Below are 18,420 nucleotides of genomic sequence, written 5' to 3'. Positions count from 1 at the left end.
AGGTATTCAATAGTCAATCATTGTATAAATGATGTAGAAAATAACATGACATTTTGATATTGAACTTCCAAATATAATACAAGGGTTTATCTGTAATATTACTTTGCAGATATCTCAGAAATAAATAAAATACATATTGTCACAGACGAGCTGAGCAACCCAAGGGAAATGCAGGTTGGGGACTGAGTTATCATGCAGTTTCTGGATATCCAGGGATTTACAAAAGAGAAGGTTATTTTCAGCTTTGCAGGAATATACATCTTGTCCTAATGCCGGTTGATAGCTCACACGAAATATCATCCGCTTTCCAAATACCTTTTGTTATTTTTTTTAAAGAAACTGTTATTATAGTGCAGAATCCCCCCAAAAAGTCAACTTTCTGCAGCTCCATCTTCCTTTTTCCAATGCTTTCAGCAGACAATGAAGGGTTACAGAGACTCGAAGGCCGGTTCATTTTATCATTTAACTGCAATGTGATATTTAATTTAGCCAGACTATGATTCAGGAAATTGAGGAACTCTCGCAATTTGCAGAAATGGCAATGCTGTCTGCCGGAGCCGCGAAACGAACCCAATATTAGAATATCATATTACCATTTACATTCTGCTACAAGGTCTACTCACTGAATGTGAACGGAAAGGTTTCATTGAGACGGTTTAGTTTCTATGCACATTCATAACCTGTATCTGTATTGAGTATCTGCCATCTAGTATGAGGGGTGCGTGGCAAACATCATCAGGGGTCAAACTGTACATTCATTATTAGCGGGATCTGCCCTCGTACCAGGATGTTGATGCGCCATTCTGAAGGGTATGAATATACATTGCAATTTCATTAGAAGATCTAGCTTCTTCACTAGGCTGCGTCCAATTTCTAAAGAACTTACAGCTGTAGACAATACTTTTTTCGGAAACTGAAATTTGGGCAACTCAACCTTAAATGGCCGAGATTGTTGAGTAAAATAAGAAAATCCACCTCCTGCACTGGTGCTGTTCCAGCAATGTCAACGGTTCTCCCGATACTCACGTGACATGATGCCACATAAGTGCTGCAGCCAATCAGAGATTGCTGATCAGCTGCTGCTCATCAGTTTTCCATCAAAGCAGTTATCCACTGTGACTAATCAATGAAGGCAACAGCCAGGTTACAGTTACTGATTGGCTGCAGCTCTCATGTAACATAATGTCACGTGAGCCCCAGGAGAACTGGCGCTAACTTAGGTAGAACAGCGCTGATGTGGGAAATGAGAATAAGCTTTTCTTATTGTACTCGAGAGACTAAGACATTTAAGTAGGGCTTGTCCAAGTAGTGGAAAAGTAATTTGGTATTTAGGCTTTGTGCGCACTAGACCGTTTTACCAGCGGATTTACCCGCAGATTTGCTGCGGAAATTTCTTGAGAAAGGTGTTAAATCTTTCTGCAGACGTTTCCCAGCAAAACCTATGGAAAAAAAAAAATAGGTGTGCGCACACTGCGGATTTTTCTCAAGGAAAGTTTCTTGAGAAAATGTTCTCGAGAAACTTTCTTGAGAAAATGAGCATGTTCATTATTTCCTGCGGATTACCCCCGGATTTGCACTTATCCATTCATAAAAATCCGCAGGGAAAAATCCGCGGGTAAGTCGCGGCAAATCCGCATGTGTTTTTGCCGCGAATTTGGTGCGGATTTTTTCCGCAGATGCAAGAATCTTCAGCTCCCAGAATGTCTCTCAAGAAAAGTTTCTTGAGAAACATGACATTTCTAGTGCGCACATAGCCTTAAGGCTACTTTACACACTGCGATATCGGTCCCGATGTCGCTAGTGTGGGTAGCCGCCCCCATCTGTTGCGCGACACGGGCATATCGCTGCCCGTGCCGCACAACATCGCCCACAGCCGTCACACATACTTACCTGTCCGGCGACGTCGCTGTGACCGGCGTCACAGCGACGTCACTGAACCGCCGCCCAATAGCAGTGGAGGGGCGGAGCTGAGCGGGACGTAACATCCCGCCCACCTCCTTCCTTCCGCATAGCGGCCGGGAGGCAGGTAAGGGGAGCTTCCTCGTTCCTGCGGCGTCACACGCAGCGATGTGTGCTTCCGCAGGAACGAGGAACAACCTCGTTACTGCTGCAGTAACGAGATTTGAGAATGGACCCCCGTGTCGCCGATTAGCGATTTTGCACGTTTTTGCAACGATGCAAAATCGCTTATCGGTGTCACACGCAACGGCATCGCTAATGCGGCCGGATGTGCGTCACGAATTCCGTGACCCCAACAACTCCGCATTAGCGATGTCGTAGCGTGTAAAGCCCCCTTTAGTCTTGATTGAAAGTATCTTTACTGTTCTGTGTTTACAGCTCTTCTTCACACCTAGGCGTCTCTATGCTATTAAGACGACAAATAAGTAGAAATTAGCGGACCCGTGGTCGTTCAGTACATTGAGGTCAGCTGGACTTTAGAGAAAATTCCGTTTCGGACCCGGGCTTCAACTGAATCCCAATGGAAGTCACTAATTGGGAAGTTCAGGTCTCCATCCACATACAGCCAGCCATAAACAGAACACGTCCAGAGGAGGGTGGACAGGATTTTTCCAAACTTTTTTTTTTTTTGCACACGACATGTGATCGCTGTTGTTACCCCCAATGTGCACCGTTCAAACACTGCAAGCGCCTCACACAAGGCTGAGCACCGAGCATACTGGAGCACAGCGATGCTCGTATGTAAGGCATCCGAACCCCAAATCCGAACTATTATTTTTAAATTTTTTGTTCGGTTCGAATACTGAACCTCGGGTTCACTCATCCCTACAAAAAAGTCCTGTATAGTCTGTTCCTGCAGTCATACTTTCTTCATCTCACCCCTACTTCCTGCAAAGATGCTTCAGTTATTATAAGTATGCAACTTATTTTAATGGGAACCTGTCAGATGCAATATGCACTCAGAACCACGAGCAGTTCTGGGTGCATATTGCTAATCCCTGCCTGAGGGATACTTCTCACATAGCGAGATCGCTGCTGAGTCACGGTTTTTGTGACGCAGCAGTGACCTCATCAGCGATCTCGCTGTGTGTGACACTGAGCAGCGATCTGGCCCCTGCTGTGAAATCGCTGCTCGTTACACACAGTGCTGGTTCATTTTTTGGACGTTGCTCTCCCGCTGATAAGCACACATCGCTGTGTTTGACAGCTAGAGAGCAACGATCTGAATGTGCAGGGAGCCGGCTCCCTGCACACGTAGCTGGAGTACACATCAGGTAAATAAGCAAAGCGGTTTGCTTTTTAACCTGATGTGTACTCTGGCTAGGAGTGCAGGGAGCCAGCGCTAAGCGGTGTGCACTGGTAACCAAGGTAAATATCGGGTAACCAAGCAAAGTGCTTTGCTTGGTTACCTGATATTTACCTTAGTTGCCAAGTGCAGCATCGCTTCCACGCGTGGCTGGGGGCTGGTCACTGGTCGCTGGTGAGATCTGCCTGATTGACAGCTCACCAGCAACCATGTAGCGACGCACCAGCGATCCTGACCTGGTGGGATCGCTGGAGTGTCGCTAAAGTGTGACGGTACCCTAACTGTCCCTGTATACACTTGTATAGATAAAGAGATCTTTAGAAAAAGTATTTCTAAAGATCTTTTATCGTATGCTAATGAGCGAGTGGACTAGTCCCCTGGGCGTTGCTTCCCTGACTAGTCAGCCTTATCAGCATGTTAGTATGTCCCTGTGGGCGTGCTATCATGCTAATAAATGTGCAGCATCAGAGGATGATCTCACTCACCTCTCCACTACGATCGCGTCCGACGGGGGATTTTGTCTGTGCGCATGACCCTGAAGTTTCGGTGATGCGCTCTATGAAGTCAGGTGTACATGTCCTGGCTTCAAATTCAAGTAGTGCGCATGACCGAACCTCCGGGGTCATGAGCACTGAGCCGAGATACAGCGTCGGACGGCGATGGCAGCGGAGAGGTGAGTGAGATCATCCTCTGACGCTGCACATTCATTAACATATTAGCACACCCACAGGGGTGTACTAACATGCTAATGGGGCCGACTAGCCAAGGGAAGCAACGCCCAGGAGACTAGTCCCCGTGCTCATTAGCATAAGATAAAAGATCTTTAGAAATATTTTTTCTATACAATAGATCTCTTTATGAATACTAGTGTATACAGGGACGGTTAGGCAGGGATTAGCAATATACAGCTAGAACTGCTCGTGGTCCTGGGTTCATATTGCACCTGACAGGTTCCCTTTAATGTATTACCATAAATACACATTTTAAATACTACTTAATATAGATTCAAAACCAAAAAAATCCTTTGCAATTCTCCTCTTTCCCAGCCCTTCCCCTTTGACGATACGTGCTCAACTTTTTTTGTTTTTAATCTATATATGCAGATTCCCCCTGGAATTCTCCTGAAAAAGTGCTCAATACACGCCTTTTTTTGTGCATGTGGTCCATCTTTTTCAGCTTTGAAAGCAGTGATACTGCTAGGAGAAATGACCTGTCCATTTTTTTTGGTGGCTTACGTTTGGAAGCCGTTCACTATTTTATATATAGTTAAAAAAAAGACACCAGTGGAGAAGCCAGCACAAAAACAACAAGGCGCCAAAGAAGATGGAAAAACAGGAAAAACACTGCCGCCGTTAACCTGAAGCGTCTTTTGCTTCAAAAACTCAAAGGGCATGCCGACGTTTATATAAGATGCCGTGTCCACATGGTCTAAAGGGTTTTTCCACCTCTGTTAAAGAAAATAAAAAAACATGTTCACCTTGATTACTGTTGTTTCCCTTCTAATGATGCCTGGGTTCTCTACCGGTCCCCACAGTTCTTTTTCCAACCTGTGACCAGCTGCACAGTAGCATATCTTTATGGCCAGAGTTGGTCTAATCCTGTTCTGGCCATACATACTGTACATGTAACCACTTAATCGTGAGTAGAGATGAACGGTTCCGTGGAGATTGGGTTCTCCAGCAACAAATAAGCCGACCCTCCACTGATTCGAGCTTGACCCGAAGCAAGCCCCGACTGGCAGTTTGAGTCTCTGCCACAAACAGCTAGCCATAAGTAGATCACTTCCGGGGAAGGGTCGGCAGGCTTTTTCAGCAAATGTTTTGGGTTGCACATTACATCGAATGGTGCGGATGTTACGAGCTGTTCAGACACTGCAAGCGGCTCGCATAGGGCTGAGTACTAAGCATAGCGTTGCTCGCGGGAGTGAAGTTCGCATGTACAGCATCCGAACTCCGAAACCAAAACTTGATTTTTTGAAGTTGATGTTCCGTTCGAAAACCAAACCTCAGGTTCGCTCATCTCTAATCATGAGTGTAAAACTTTTTTAATTTTTTTAGAACCTGCTACATAGTTTAAGTTAAAGAAGAAGAAAGAAACCGGATGGAAAAGGCCTTTAACTCTACGCTGTCGTGACCCTACGCTGGAGCTTGAACTTGCCCAGATTCTTTCACATTTTTCAGATTTTTAAAGCTGACATTCTTCTCATTATTCCAAGTCACAGCGGGTTGTGCGGACAGCTCGGGCATCCAGAGCGTGATGGACAGGTTAGATAAGCCCTTAGGAATGAACCTGGCAATGCACAGATGGTCATAGTCTTTTTTTATTGATGTTCTTGCCTCTGCAAAAATGACTCTCAAATGTCCTCATCACTCCTGACTCTGTCCAGAGGCTGCATCTGCTCCTGCAAAATGTTCTATTAAACTGCAGTCAAACTGCACCCACCGCTGTACGGACGCGGTCACCTGCTCTTGATACTTTGCTCTGTCGTCAGTGATGTGAATGACAAGTAAAACCTCTTACTGCACCTTCGCCCTCTCTCCTATCATGTCTGCTGTGCTAGCCGCTCAGATGTGAAGAAGCGATCAATGCCTTTCCCTTTTTAGATTGAGGTCAATGCTTGAACAGTTTGCAAATAAAATATGCATTAAACTGCGTAAGCCGAAAAAGTAAAAAAAAAGGAGACTTGAAAAGCTCCTAAAGAAAAATGGTGTCCCTTACTATATGATTATCCTAGATAATACATTTCTTAGGTCTGAGGTTTCGAATTGTTACATTGTTTTGCTTTTGTTGCAAACTGGTAATAAAAAGGATTATTTTTACTCTATTTCAACATTATATTCAATACTTCACTAAGAGTGGTATTACATTTTCAACACAAGAAAGGTTATGTATTTAGAATTATAGGTTTTACAGTTTTCCAATATATTTTCTGTATCATTTTCTCAAGATATCTGCTTGCCGCCATTTTATTGTTTACTTCCAGTGAATAAAAATGTGTCCCACTAATGTGATAGACACACCGGTACTCCGCTTGTTACAAAACCAGATGGACACTAACAGCATCTGTATTTTTATTACATCACCAGATTTTTACTGAAAAGTCACAATGGAGCAGGGCATCACCTGTATATTGATGGAGCGCTAACCAAAGGACATGTAAGACACATGCAGCTCAAAAAAAGAGAGAAGACACATATAAAATAACGATTGCACTTCCTAAATGTAAATATTTACCCTACATACTCATGTATAAGCTGACCCCAATATAAGCCGAGGCACCTAATTTTACCACAAAAAACTTGGAAAACCTATTGAGTCGAGTATAACGCCGGCATCACACGGGACGATATATCGTGCGATCGCACAAGTGATCGTAACCCGCCCCCGTCGTTTGTGAGTCACAGACAATTAGTTGCCCGTGGCGCACAAAGTCGTTTACCCCCTGTCACACGCACTTACCTCCCGGACGACCTCGCTATGAGCGGCGAACATCATCTTCCTGAAGGGGGAGGCACGTTCGGTGTCACAGCGACGTCACACAGCCGCCGGCGAATAGAAGCGGAGGGGCGGAGATGAGCGGGACGTAACATCCCCACCCCCTTCCTTCCGCATTGCCGGTGGGATGCAGGTAAGCTGTGTTCGTCATTCCCGGGGTGTCACACGGAGTGATGTGTGCTGCCTCGAGAACGATGAACAACCCGGAGCACAGAAGGAGGACCGACATTTTGAAAATGAACGACGTGTCAGCGAGCAACTATAAGGTGAGTATTTTTGCTCGTTCACAGTCGCTCGTAGCTGTCACACGCTAAGATATATCACGAACGATGCTGGATGTGCGTCACGGAATCCGTGACCCTGACGGCATATCACCCGATATATCATACCGTGTGACGCCGCCCTTAGCCTATGGTGGGAAATGCAGCAGCTACTGGTAAATTTCAAAATAAAAATAGATCCCAGTAAAATGTAATGTCCCCATCCTTGTGCCCTGTAATAATGTGCCCCATCCTTGTGCTGTAATTGAAACTAACCTAGCACATTGTCCATTAGTATCAAAATTACCGCTAATGGCTGGTATTCTGGGCATAAAGCAGAATATATTAAATACTATATATTTGGAAATATATTTATGAGTTGCATACTATATTATTTAAAAGTAGTCCATTAGGTGTGTACATGTCTCAGTAGTGGTGATTACTGTCTGTAGTGTATACTGACTTCAGAGGATGGCAGTCGCGTTTTTTCTAATCCTGGACATCCAGTCTGGCGGAAGCAGTTGGGTTTGTCTTAGAAATCCTCAATGAATATTATCGCCAATTTAGGTGGCTTCTTATGTTATCAGTGTAGGAAAATCTGTAAAGCTGGCCAAACGCATTGGATAAGTGGTGGCAGACAGCTATCTCTCCTGAATCCAAGGTACATGGAAACCATTAATTGAGCTTGAGCATTCCTCTATTCTCAATGGGGATAGTGGAGTAGGCCGCTGGCTGAATGCTTTTTTTTTGTATTTTTTTGGCCCCTCTCCCAGTTAAAACTACCTGATTACACCTACTTGATCTTAAACAGTTAACTTATTAGATAACAAATACTTTGATTGCTAATACCTCAGCCACTATTACATCCTGTGTCCAGATCAACATGACAATGTGGTGAAATGAGCTTGTGATTAAAAAAAAACAACAAAAAAAAAACGGACTTGTGTGTTGTCTTGCCAATGTTTCACCTTTCTCCTCACTGGCTTTCTCAGCTTTACTGAGAACCCATCCCCAAATTCTGTTATGAACTAGACCATGTGTCATCAGTAGCTCCAGCCTTTGTGTCATCAGTAGCTCCAGCCCTTGTGTCATCAGTAGCTCCAGACCTTGTGTCATCAGCAGCTCCAGACCTTCTGTCATCAGTAGCTCCAGCCCCTGTGTCATCAGTAGCTCCAGCCCCTGTGTCATCAGTAGCTCCAGCCCCTGTGTCATCAGTAGCTCCAGCCCCTGTGTCATCAGTAGCTCCAGACCCTGTGTCATCAGTAGCTCCAGACCATGTGTCATCAGCAGCTCCAGACCATGTGTCATCAGCAGCTCCAGACCATGTGTCATCAGGAGCTCCAGACTTTGTGTCATCAGTAGCTCCAGATCTTGTGTCATCAGTAGCTCCAGACCATGTGTCATCAGTAGCTCCAGCCCCTGTGTCATCAGTAGCTCCAGCCCCTGTGTCATCAGTAGCTCCAGACCATGTGTCATCAGTAGCTCCAGACCATGTGTCATCAGCAGCTCCAGACCATGTGTCATCAGCAGCTCCAGACCATGTGTCATCAGGAGCTCCAGACTTTGTGTCATCAGTAGCTCCAGATCTTGTGTCATCAGTAGCTCCAGACCTTGTGTCATCAGGAGCTCCAGACCATGTGTCATCAGGAGCTCCAGACCTTGTGTCATCAGGAGCTCCAGACCATGTGTCATCAGTAGCTACAGACCATGTGTCATCAGTAGATCCATACCATGTGTCATCAGTAGCTCCAGACCATGTGTCATCAGCAGCTCCAGACCATGTGTCATCAGTAGCTCCAGACCATGTGTCATCAGTAGATCCATACCATGTGTCATCAGTAGCTCCAGACCATGTGTCATCAGTAGCTCCAGACCATGTGTCATCAGCAGCTCCAGCCCTTGTGTCATCAGTAGCTCCAGCCCTTGTGTCATCAGTAGCTCCAGACCATGTGTCATCAGTAGCTCCAGACCATGTGTCATCAGTAGCTCCAGCCCCTGTGTCATCAGTAGCTCCAGCCCCTGTGTCATCAGTAGCTCCAGACCATGTGTCATCAGTAGCTCCAGACCATGTGTCATGAGCAGCTCCAGACCATGTGTCATCAGCAGCTCCAGACCATGTGTCATCAGGAGCTCCAGACTTTGTGTCAACAGTAGCTCCAGATCTTGTGTCATCAGTAGCTCCAGACCTTGTGTCATCAGGAGCTCCAGACCATGTGTCATCAGGACCTCCAGACCTTGTGTCATCAGGAGCTCCAGACCATGTGTCATCAGGAGCTCCAGACCATGTGTCATCAGTAGCTCCAGACCATGTTTCATCAGTAGCTCCAGACCATGTGTCATCAGCAGCTCCAGACCATGTGTCATCAGTAGCTCCAGACCATGTGTCATCAGTAGATCCATACCATGTGTCATCAGCAGCTCCAGACCATGTGTCATTCGTACCTCCAGATTATGTGTCATCAGTAGCTCCAGACCATCAGTAGCTCCAAACCATGTTTCATCAGTAGCTCCAGATAATGTCATTAGGAGCTCCAGACCATGTCATCAGTAGCTTCTTTTAAAAGTTAAAGCTTATGTAGCATTTAATCTCTTAGAGATCACGTAGACATTAATTAAATTTTGTCTGAATCCACCAACTTCAACTAGATTGGCCAAACATCTAATATGTATGTTGTCTTTGCAGCTCTCTCCGACATATGAGGTTGGGGGAGACAATGGTCTGCCAATTTGGAAGTCACTCTTCTGAACCTGCAGGCATTATTACATTGTGTGTCCTGTTTAACATAGAGAATTTGGGGAAAGGTCCTCTTAAGTAAAGATGAGAAAGCCACTGAGGAGAAAGGTGAAACATTGGCAAGACAACACACAAGTCCATTTTCCTTTCTTTTTTTTATCACCACTTGACATTTCCAGAAGGTTTTCACTCTGTAACAATCCTTTTTTTCTTCTTTTTATGTATAATCTAGGCCGGGTCCCAACTCCCCAATATCATGGGTCCAGGCATGTGTCCAGATTCTAGACCCCGAGTCCAAATGGAGGAAGAAGATCCTCCTAGGGTTGCACTTCTATGGGATGGACTATTCTGCCCTTGGTGCGTCTGGAGAGCCAATCCTGGGGAGCAGGTAAGAACGGAATATCTTTCACGTCTGATACTTGTGATTACAGCAAAATGCCTTCCAATTCTTCACCGCGCTTTATTTACAATGTCTAAATTTCAGGTTTCCGAAAAAGCTCCAGTGATGTTTTGTTGCTTGTTGTTTTTTTTGTGCTATCTCCGAGAGGTTAAACAAAATGATGGTCTCGGTTTGCTCTTAGAGAAAGACTCAGATGCTGTTACTATAATTGTTTTACGTATTTGTATCTCAGAAGAAATCAGCATAGCTCCGAGCACAAAACAGCAGATTCGGGCAGATCAACTCCTCCGTTATCTGCTTGAAAAATGGCACTTTCCGAATTGCTTTGCAATAGAAGGCTTGTACCGCTACTTTGTATATTTTAGATGCCGGCGAGAACCGGGGACCTTACTATTTGTCAACACTGCTGATATAAATTGTAGCATTCTACACACAAATGGTAACGGCTCCCTCAGTGCTCACTATAAACATGTCATAAATATAACAGCAACAATGAAAAGTAGGTTTCAAGGCGACTTTGGAGGTAATGTATAGAGAAATAACTATTCACTGCGCACTAATGCCTGTTAACCAGTGCATAAACAACATTCTCTCGGTATGCCAAGGAGTTGTAAGATTTCCATTCTCCATAGTGGTATGTTCTCGTAAATAGCTGTGAACCAGCATTTTTCTTTCGGAATGTAACTTTTTGTTGGGCAGTGTCTGAGTTTTTGTTTTTTTCATGTGCGAACTGCACCATTTTGATCAAATGCTACTCAATAGCATTGTTGCTACTGTGATATCAACATGAAGAACAAAAAGGTCCCATGGCAGTAGATTAATGGGGTTACAAAAATATGTACAGCAGCACTCTGAAAAGCTACAATATGTGAACATGAAATATAGGAATTTTGGCACTGCATTACTGCTATTGTAAAAAATTAGATACTTGGTTTACAAAATGGCCAATTTTTGTAAGCCCGACAGCCAACGACAAGGCGTATCTCTTTGTCGGGACCCTATCCTAATACACCTCTATCAGGATGATAAAACCTACAAGTAATGGGCAGATAGGATCCAGCTAAATTAAAACGCTCTGTTTGAAGGGCGTAGATTAATGCGGTCATCTTTTCTTATTTTATAGACATCTATAGTTATATAAACACAGAACACTTCACTATAAGGAAACAAACAAGTGGTTTATGCTTAAAATAACTATTGTATTTAATTAATTTAAAATATTTTTAAAACAATTAAAAAACAGAGAAATTCCTGAGAGGGACCCAATAAATACCCAGATATAGTACAAATAAAGTACAAGAAGGGATGTAAAAAACATATATATATACTGCACTCAAATTAAAATTGTTAAATACAATGCATCACCCCTGGCACATATATAAATAGTATATAAAAATATAGAAAAGTGTTGCTGGTAAAAACCCATACAATCACTGTAATCTAAAGATCCTGAAGCTGCCAGAGGAACTGTAACTATGAATATAAAGTGCACTATAATCAGAGGCAGTGTATAAATATCCACATTTCCTAGTACTAGAACCAGAGATAATATTGCACACCCAAAGTTTAGTATTGCAATTTTTACCAGAAAGGAGATAGTAAATAGCCTGGGTCGGGGTAACAGGTCCCTTCACCCCATGAAATATAGGAATTTTGGCACTGCATTACTGCTATTGGAAAAGTGAGATACTTGGTTTACAAAATGGCCAATTTGTGTAAGCCCGACAGCCTCTATCAGGATTATAAAATCTACAAGTAATGGGCAGGTAGGATCCAGCTAAATTAAAACGCTCTGTCTGAAGGGCGTAGATTAATGGGGTCATCTTCTTTTTTTTATTTTGTAGACATCTATAGTTATATAGTTCTGCCGCATGTCAGTAGAAGCGGGCAACAAGCTCCGACAACTCCACTAAATCTTAGGTGATGTTCACACTTCCGTCATAATGTTTCATTTGTCTGTTTAGTAACAAACGGAATAAGAGATGCAGTGAATCAGTTAGGCAAACAGAAACAAATGACCTCGTTGATCATTATGGGATATGTCAGGTTTCTTTTATGTATCAATATTTAGGACAAAACACAAAGTTCTAGATTTTGTTTTTCTTAAAAATTAACACTTCAGAATGCAAACGTACGCCATAATAGTCCATTGGGCCCTCGGTGTCAGTGTTTAGAACAAAACCGATAGTGTTTCCCATGTATAACTGATGCAAATAAAAGCCGAATACAATATTTATTATTATAGTGTTTTTTTAAAGCGGCCCAACCACCAGGATTTTCCTATATAAACTAAAGCCAGTGCTATACTGGCACTATCATTCTGATTCTATACATACCTTTAGTTGTGGGATCGGATGTATAGTTTCTGAAATATAGGCAAGTAAAGTTTGTGCAATGCACTGTTATTTGATTGATAGCAGCTACAGAATATCTAATAGGTGGGTCGGGTTTTGTTAGTTACTTTTACCCTTGTCTGCTGCCTGTCCTTCCTGCCCCTGTCTTTGATATTACAAGGAGAGGAAGGAGGGAGGAAGGACAGGGGGAGGAAGGAGGGAGGAAGGCCAGGCAGCATACAGGGGCGGGAATAACTAGCAAAACCCGACCCACCTATTAGATATTCTGTAGCTGCTATCAATCAAATAACAGTGCATTTCACAATCTTTACTTGCCTGTATTTCAGAAACTATACATCCAATCTCACAACTAAAGGTATGTATAGAATCAGCATGATAGCACCAGTATAGCACTGGCTTTAGTTTATATATGAAAATCCTGGTGGGTGGTCCTCTTTAAGTTCTATAATGTGTACAGTTTTAGGCTGGACGAAAAAGTGTATAATGTAGACTTTTGTTCTAAAATCCGACACGTAAAGGAACCCAGACTGACTCCATGATAGCCACTGATTAGTTTTCAACATTATTCCGTTTGTTTATTCCTAAAAAAGGGAACAAATTGAATGTCATAATGTAAATGTGAATAAGGCCCAGGCTGAGTTCCTGTAACGCAGTGCAACAGTTAATTTAGCCTATGGAAGATTATATTAGTTATTGATATAAACATGATATAAACACTTCTCAAAATGAAAATCATTAGCTAATGGTCTGTGCAACTATTGAACGAGTAAGAAATACTGTAAGATTATTATTTACTCGTTATTTATTTGCAGTGTTGCGCTCTATATTGTTTATGTCTTCATGATCATCGCCAAACCGTATGTTACATAGTTAGAGAATAAGCTGAATGTGCTGGTATCAACCACCTCTTCTTGGTGACGTTTATTGCAGTGGTTGAATGACTGCAGCTGACCCACTGCTATCCTCTATTACAGATTGTACATATTGGCCTGAGGCTGGTAACAAGCCTCTGGATATGACAAGTTTTCCCTGGACACATGCCTCTAAAATATTGCTATATTTAGCCTACACAAATGACCCTGCTCTCCATAAATACAATTGAGAAATCTTTTCCAACAAAAGTGCATTCCTGCAGCTGTCACAGCTTTTCATTTGACTGTAGCCATACATTAGCAAGGACACAAATAAACATTGCCACATTGTATCCATATCTACCTGTATGGGATCATCTATATATGATATAAAGGACCCCCTCAAAGCTCCTTCTGCAGTTAACAAAGGTGCCCTTAATAGTCCCAGTCAGCGTGTCATCAGTAAATTCAGACCATGGGTCATCAGTAGCTCCAGATCATATGTCATCAGAAGCTCCAGTCCATGTGTCACAAGTAGCTCCAGATCCTGTGTGATCAGTAACTCCAGACCATGTGCCATTAGTAGCTCCAGACCATGTTTCATCAGTAGCTCCATACCATGTGTCATCAAGATCTCCAGACCATGTCATCCGTAGCTCCATACCATGTGTCATAAAGATCTCCAGGCCATGTCATCCGTAGCTCCAGACCATATTTCATCAGTAGCTCCAAACCATGTGTCATCAGTAGCTCTAGATCATGTGTCATTAGTAGCTCCACATCATGTCATCAGTAGCTTCAGACCATGCGTCATTAGTATCTCCATACCATGTGTCATCAGTAGCTCCAAACCATGTTTCATTAGTAGCTCCAGACCATCAGCAGCTCCAGACCATGTGTCATCAGGAGCTCCAGACCATGTGTCATCAGGAGCTCCAGACCATGTGTCATCAGGAGCTCCAGACCATGTGTCATCAGGAGCTCCAGACCATGTGTCATCAGGAGCTCCAGACCATGTGTCATCAGGAGCTCCAGACCATGTGTCATCAGGAGCTCCAGACCATGTGTCATCAGGAGCTCCAGACCATGTGTCATCAGGGGCTCCAGACCATGTGTCATCAGGAGCTCCAGACCATGTCTCATCAGGGGCTCCAGACCATGTGTCATCAGGAGCTCCAGACCATGTGTCATCAGGAGCTCTAGACCATGTGTCATCAGGAGCTCTAGACCATGTGTCATCAGGAGCTCTAGACCATGTGTCATCAGGAGCTCTAGACCATGTGTCATCAGGAGATCCAGTCCATGTGTCATCAGGAGCTCCAGACCATGTGTCATCAGGAGCTCTAGACCATGTGTCATCAGGAGCTCTAGACCATGTGTCATCAGGAGCTCTAGACCATGTGTCATCAGGAGATCCAGTCCATGTGTCATCAGGAGCTCTAGACCATGTGTCATCAGGAGCTCTAGACCATGTGTCATCAGGAGCTCTAGACCATGTGTCATCAGGAGCTCCAGACCATGTGTCATCAGGAGCTCTAGACCATGTGTCATCAGGAGCTCCAGACCATGTGTCATCAGTAGCTCCAGACCATGTGTCATCAGGAGCTCTAGACCATGTGTCATCAGGAGATCCAGTCCATGTGTCATCAGGAGCTCCAGACCATGTGTCATCAGGAGCTCTAGACCATGTGTCATCAGGAGCTCCAGACCATGTGTCATCAGGAGCTCCAGACCATGTGTCATCAGGAGCTCTAGACCATGTGCCATCAGGAGCTCCAGACCATGTGTCATCAGGAGCTCTAGACCATGTGCCATCAGGAGCTCCAGACCATGTGTCATCAGGAGCTCTAGACCATGTGTCATCAGGAGCTCCAGACCATGTGTCATCAGGAGCTCCAGACCATGTGTCATCAGGGGCTCCAGACCATGTGTCATCAGGAGCTCCAGACCATGTGTCATCAGGAGATCCAGTCCATGTGTCATCAGGAGCTCCAGACCATGTGTCTTCAGGAGATCCAGTCCATGTGACAGTAACTCCAATAACTATGTAGTTTTTCTAAAAATAAAGTTTAATGCCATCACACACCATATGTTAATTAAGATTATCCAGTCAAGTCCTTTTTGACATACCTGAGGTCAGGAAGTATCATAACAAGTGATGTCCTGTTGAGACTGCAGTAAGAGAACTATCAGGTATGGGTGTCTCATTTGAGAACAAGAACCTTTTGATAGTGGTTCAGTATTTAATAAAGTCTACAGACCTCATTTGCTGGTCAGCAGTGATAGAAATACAACCAGCAGCTATCCAGTATGTCTGGGTATTACTTCTATAGTCCATTTTCTTCAGTGAGTGCCGAAAACGAAAAGAGCAAAACAAAAACATGTGTGATTGAATTTCATACAGATGCTAGTTTTCACATTTGCTGATTTCAGGGCCAATATTATTTATTGAGATTCTCTCACCTAGGATTCTGGTGGTATCACTAGGGCATGCCATCAATTATCGATCATGGGGGCCTGAACACTGTGACCCCAATGGCTTTGTAAAAAAAAGGTTCCATTAGCCTTGAAACTAATATTGGTGCTAATTTTTTCAGACACCTTATGGTCGGCCATTGGCAATTATGGATTACATGTGGAAGAAGCAATCGAATATTGATGAAATGGCTTAATTAAGAAAACCTCTTTAAGACATGCTGATAGGGAATGTAAATTGTCCCATAGGGAACAATGATGACGTGTGTAAAGCGCTGTGATATATGATGGCGCTATGTAAGCGAGTAAAATAAATATATACGGTAATTTTGAAGCTTTATTATCAAGTAGAATTACGTTAGCTATCATTGTCTTTCCCTTATTCTGTTTGAACAGTTCAAAGATCCTTAAAAAGGAAGGATTATTGGAGTTTAAAAGAAATATCTGATTCTTTTTATATCATTGTCTTATTCTCACCTAAAAACTGTGGTTTCAGCAAAAACTGTCCTTAATGAGGAGTCCTGAGAAAACCCTAAAATTAACATTCCTAATTATCTTCGCAGTCTGATAAAAGATCCTTTATTTCTGGCAGTTATATTTAAATTTTTTTTACAAGTGTATTTTTTTTTTCGATTTTATTTCTAAAACACCAAAGCCTGTTTCTTTTAAATCTATACATTTCTAATTCATACTTTAGATCTATTCTTGTAAAACTAAAAATGTGTGAAGACTAATGCACCAATGAGCATCTGTACAAATGTTCAAGTATAGTCTGTATCAAAGTGCGTAAGGATGAGCCATGCACCACCATATTATGGGTGTCAGGTCCGAGCATTCCTACAAGATAGTGGATTGGTCATCATGGGCTAGTTGAATGGCCACCAAGGTCTCCCGATCTGCCCACCTTAGACTTTTATCTTTGGGTCATCTGAAGGCAATTTTCTATGCTGTGAAGATACAAGATGTGCAGCATCTGAAACAATGGATACTGGAAGCCTGTGCTGTCATTTCTTCTGCGGTGTTGCTATCCGTGTGTCAAGAGTGGGGAGAATAGGATTGCATTGACAATCCAACACAATGGGCAGCACTTTGAACACATTTTATTAGTGGTCATAAAATTGTAAATAAGTAATGAACAAATAAAGTTATGTTAAAAGTAAGCACACCATTGTTTTTTTGTTGAATTCTCAATATGTTTGATATGTTACATGACCCTCTTCCCATTGGAAAAAAATAAAGTTGGATCCAAAATGGCCGACTTCAAAATGGTCGCCATGGTCACCACCCATCTTGAAAAGTTTTCCCCCTCCCACATACTAATGAGCCACAAACAGGAAGTTGATATCACCAACCATTCCCATTTTATTTAGGTGTATCCATATAAATGGCCCACCCTGTACATCTTTAGTAGTTCTGATATTTTGGTAATCCAGCATCGTTCAGGTCCATCTTTTACCAAGTTTAAAAGGGAAAGTATGATTGTGAGGAGTGTTTATTATATTTAAAGAGAACCGGTCACCAGATAAGCTGTGGCTTGTCACCAGATAAGCTGTGGCCAGCAGAAGTGAGCCCTTATATACAGTATTCTAGAATACTGCATATAAGAGCCCAGGCCGCTGTGTATTACGTAAAAATCACTTTATAATACTCACCTAGGGTGGTGGTCCGGTCTCATGGATGTCTCTGCTCTCTGTCTGGCACCTCTTCTCTGCTGCGATTGCCGTCTTTATTCTACCCAGCCCAGTATGGATGACGTGTCCAACATCATCCACACAGGCCGGCATTGCGGTCCTGCGCAGGTGCACTTTGATCTGCCCTGCTCAGGGCAGATTAAAGTATTGCAGTACGCATGTGAGGACTTTCCAAAGTGCACCTGCTCAAGACCGCAATGCCGGCCTGTGTGGATGACATAGGACGCGTCATCTACGCAGGCCTCAGAAAAAGAAAGGCCACTATCACCGCAGAGAGGAGGCACCAGACCGTAGAGCAGCGACACCCATCGGACCGGACCACCCCCTATGTAAGTATTATAAAAGTGAATTTTACGTTCTCCAGAGCGTCCTGGACTCTTATATACAGTATTCTGGAATGCTGTATATAAGAGCTCAGTGCTGGTGGCCGCAGCTTATAGTCGCCAAATCTGGTCACAGGTTCCCTTTTAAGCAAAAAAATTAGCAGGCCCCATGTCCAGTGGCCACAATGATAGTCTGCCTCCACTTCCCTGACTCTGCACCTCTTTTGATTAGTAGGGCTCTGTGATGTCCTTACTTTCTAAAACTATGCAAGAATTAAATGATGGTGTTTTACTAATCTGAAGAGGCGTTCGGAATATCACAGGTAATATGAGGTTCTCCAGCCTTTATTTTGAAAACCACAGACTACCGACATGGCCATTAGATGAGGGTCCTGTAATAAATTTGGTAAACTCTGGTTATTATTGTCACTTCTAACCAATCCATTGGAAGGGTGATACCTGGTAGATTGTCAGGGATTTGACTGATCGGATACCCACCAATCCCCAGAATGGAGATCCCACGTCTTCTGTGTGAATGGAGTGGTGCTACATCATACGTGCCACCACTCTAT

At 43.3% G+C, this 18,420-nt stretch overlaps 1 protein-coding gene across 1 annotated transcript in view; it reads left to right on the top strand.

Moving 5' to 3' along the window:
* Window positions 1–18,420, top strand: part of CHID1 (chitinase domain containing 1) — a 495,903-nt gene that overhangs the window by 218,593 nt on the left and 258,890 nt on the right. Inside the window, exon 10 of the mRNA XM_075326925.1 lies at window positions 9,987–10,142. Within this exon, the coding sequence (XP_075183040.1) occupies window positions 9,987–10,142 (156 nt within the window). The remainder of the gene's footprint in view (window positions 1–9,986; window positions 10,143–18,420) is intronic.

Source organism: Anomaloglossus baeobatrachus, chromosome 10, assembly GCF_048569485.1.
Source record: "Anomaloglossus baeobatrachus isolate aAnoBae1 chromosome 10, aAnoBae1.hap1, whole genome shotgun sequence".
NCBI lineage: Eukaryota > Metazoa > Chordata > Amphibia > Anura > Aromobatidae > Anomaloglossus > Anomaloglossus baeobatrachus.
The sequence above is the reverse complement of the archived record's forward strand: the minus strand, read 5'-3'. Positions and strand labels throughout refer to the sequence as shown.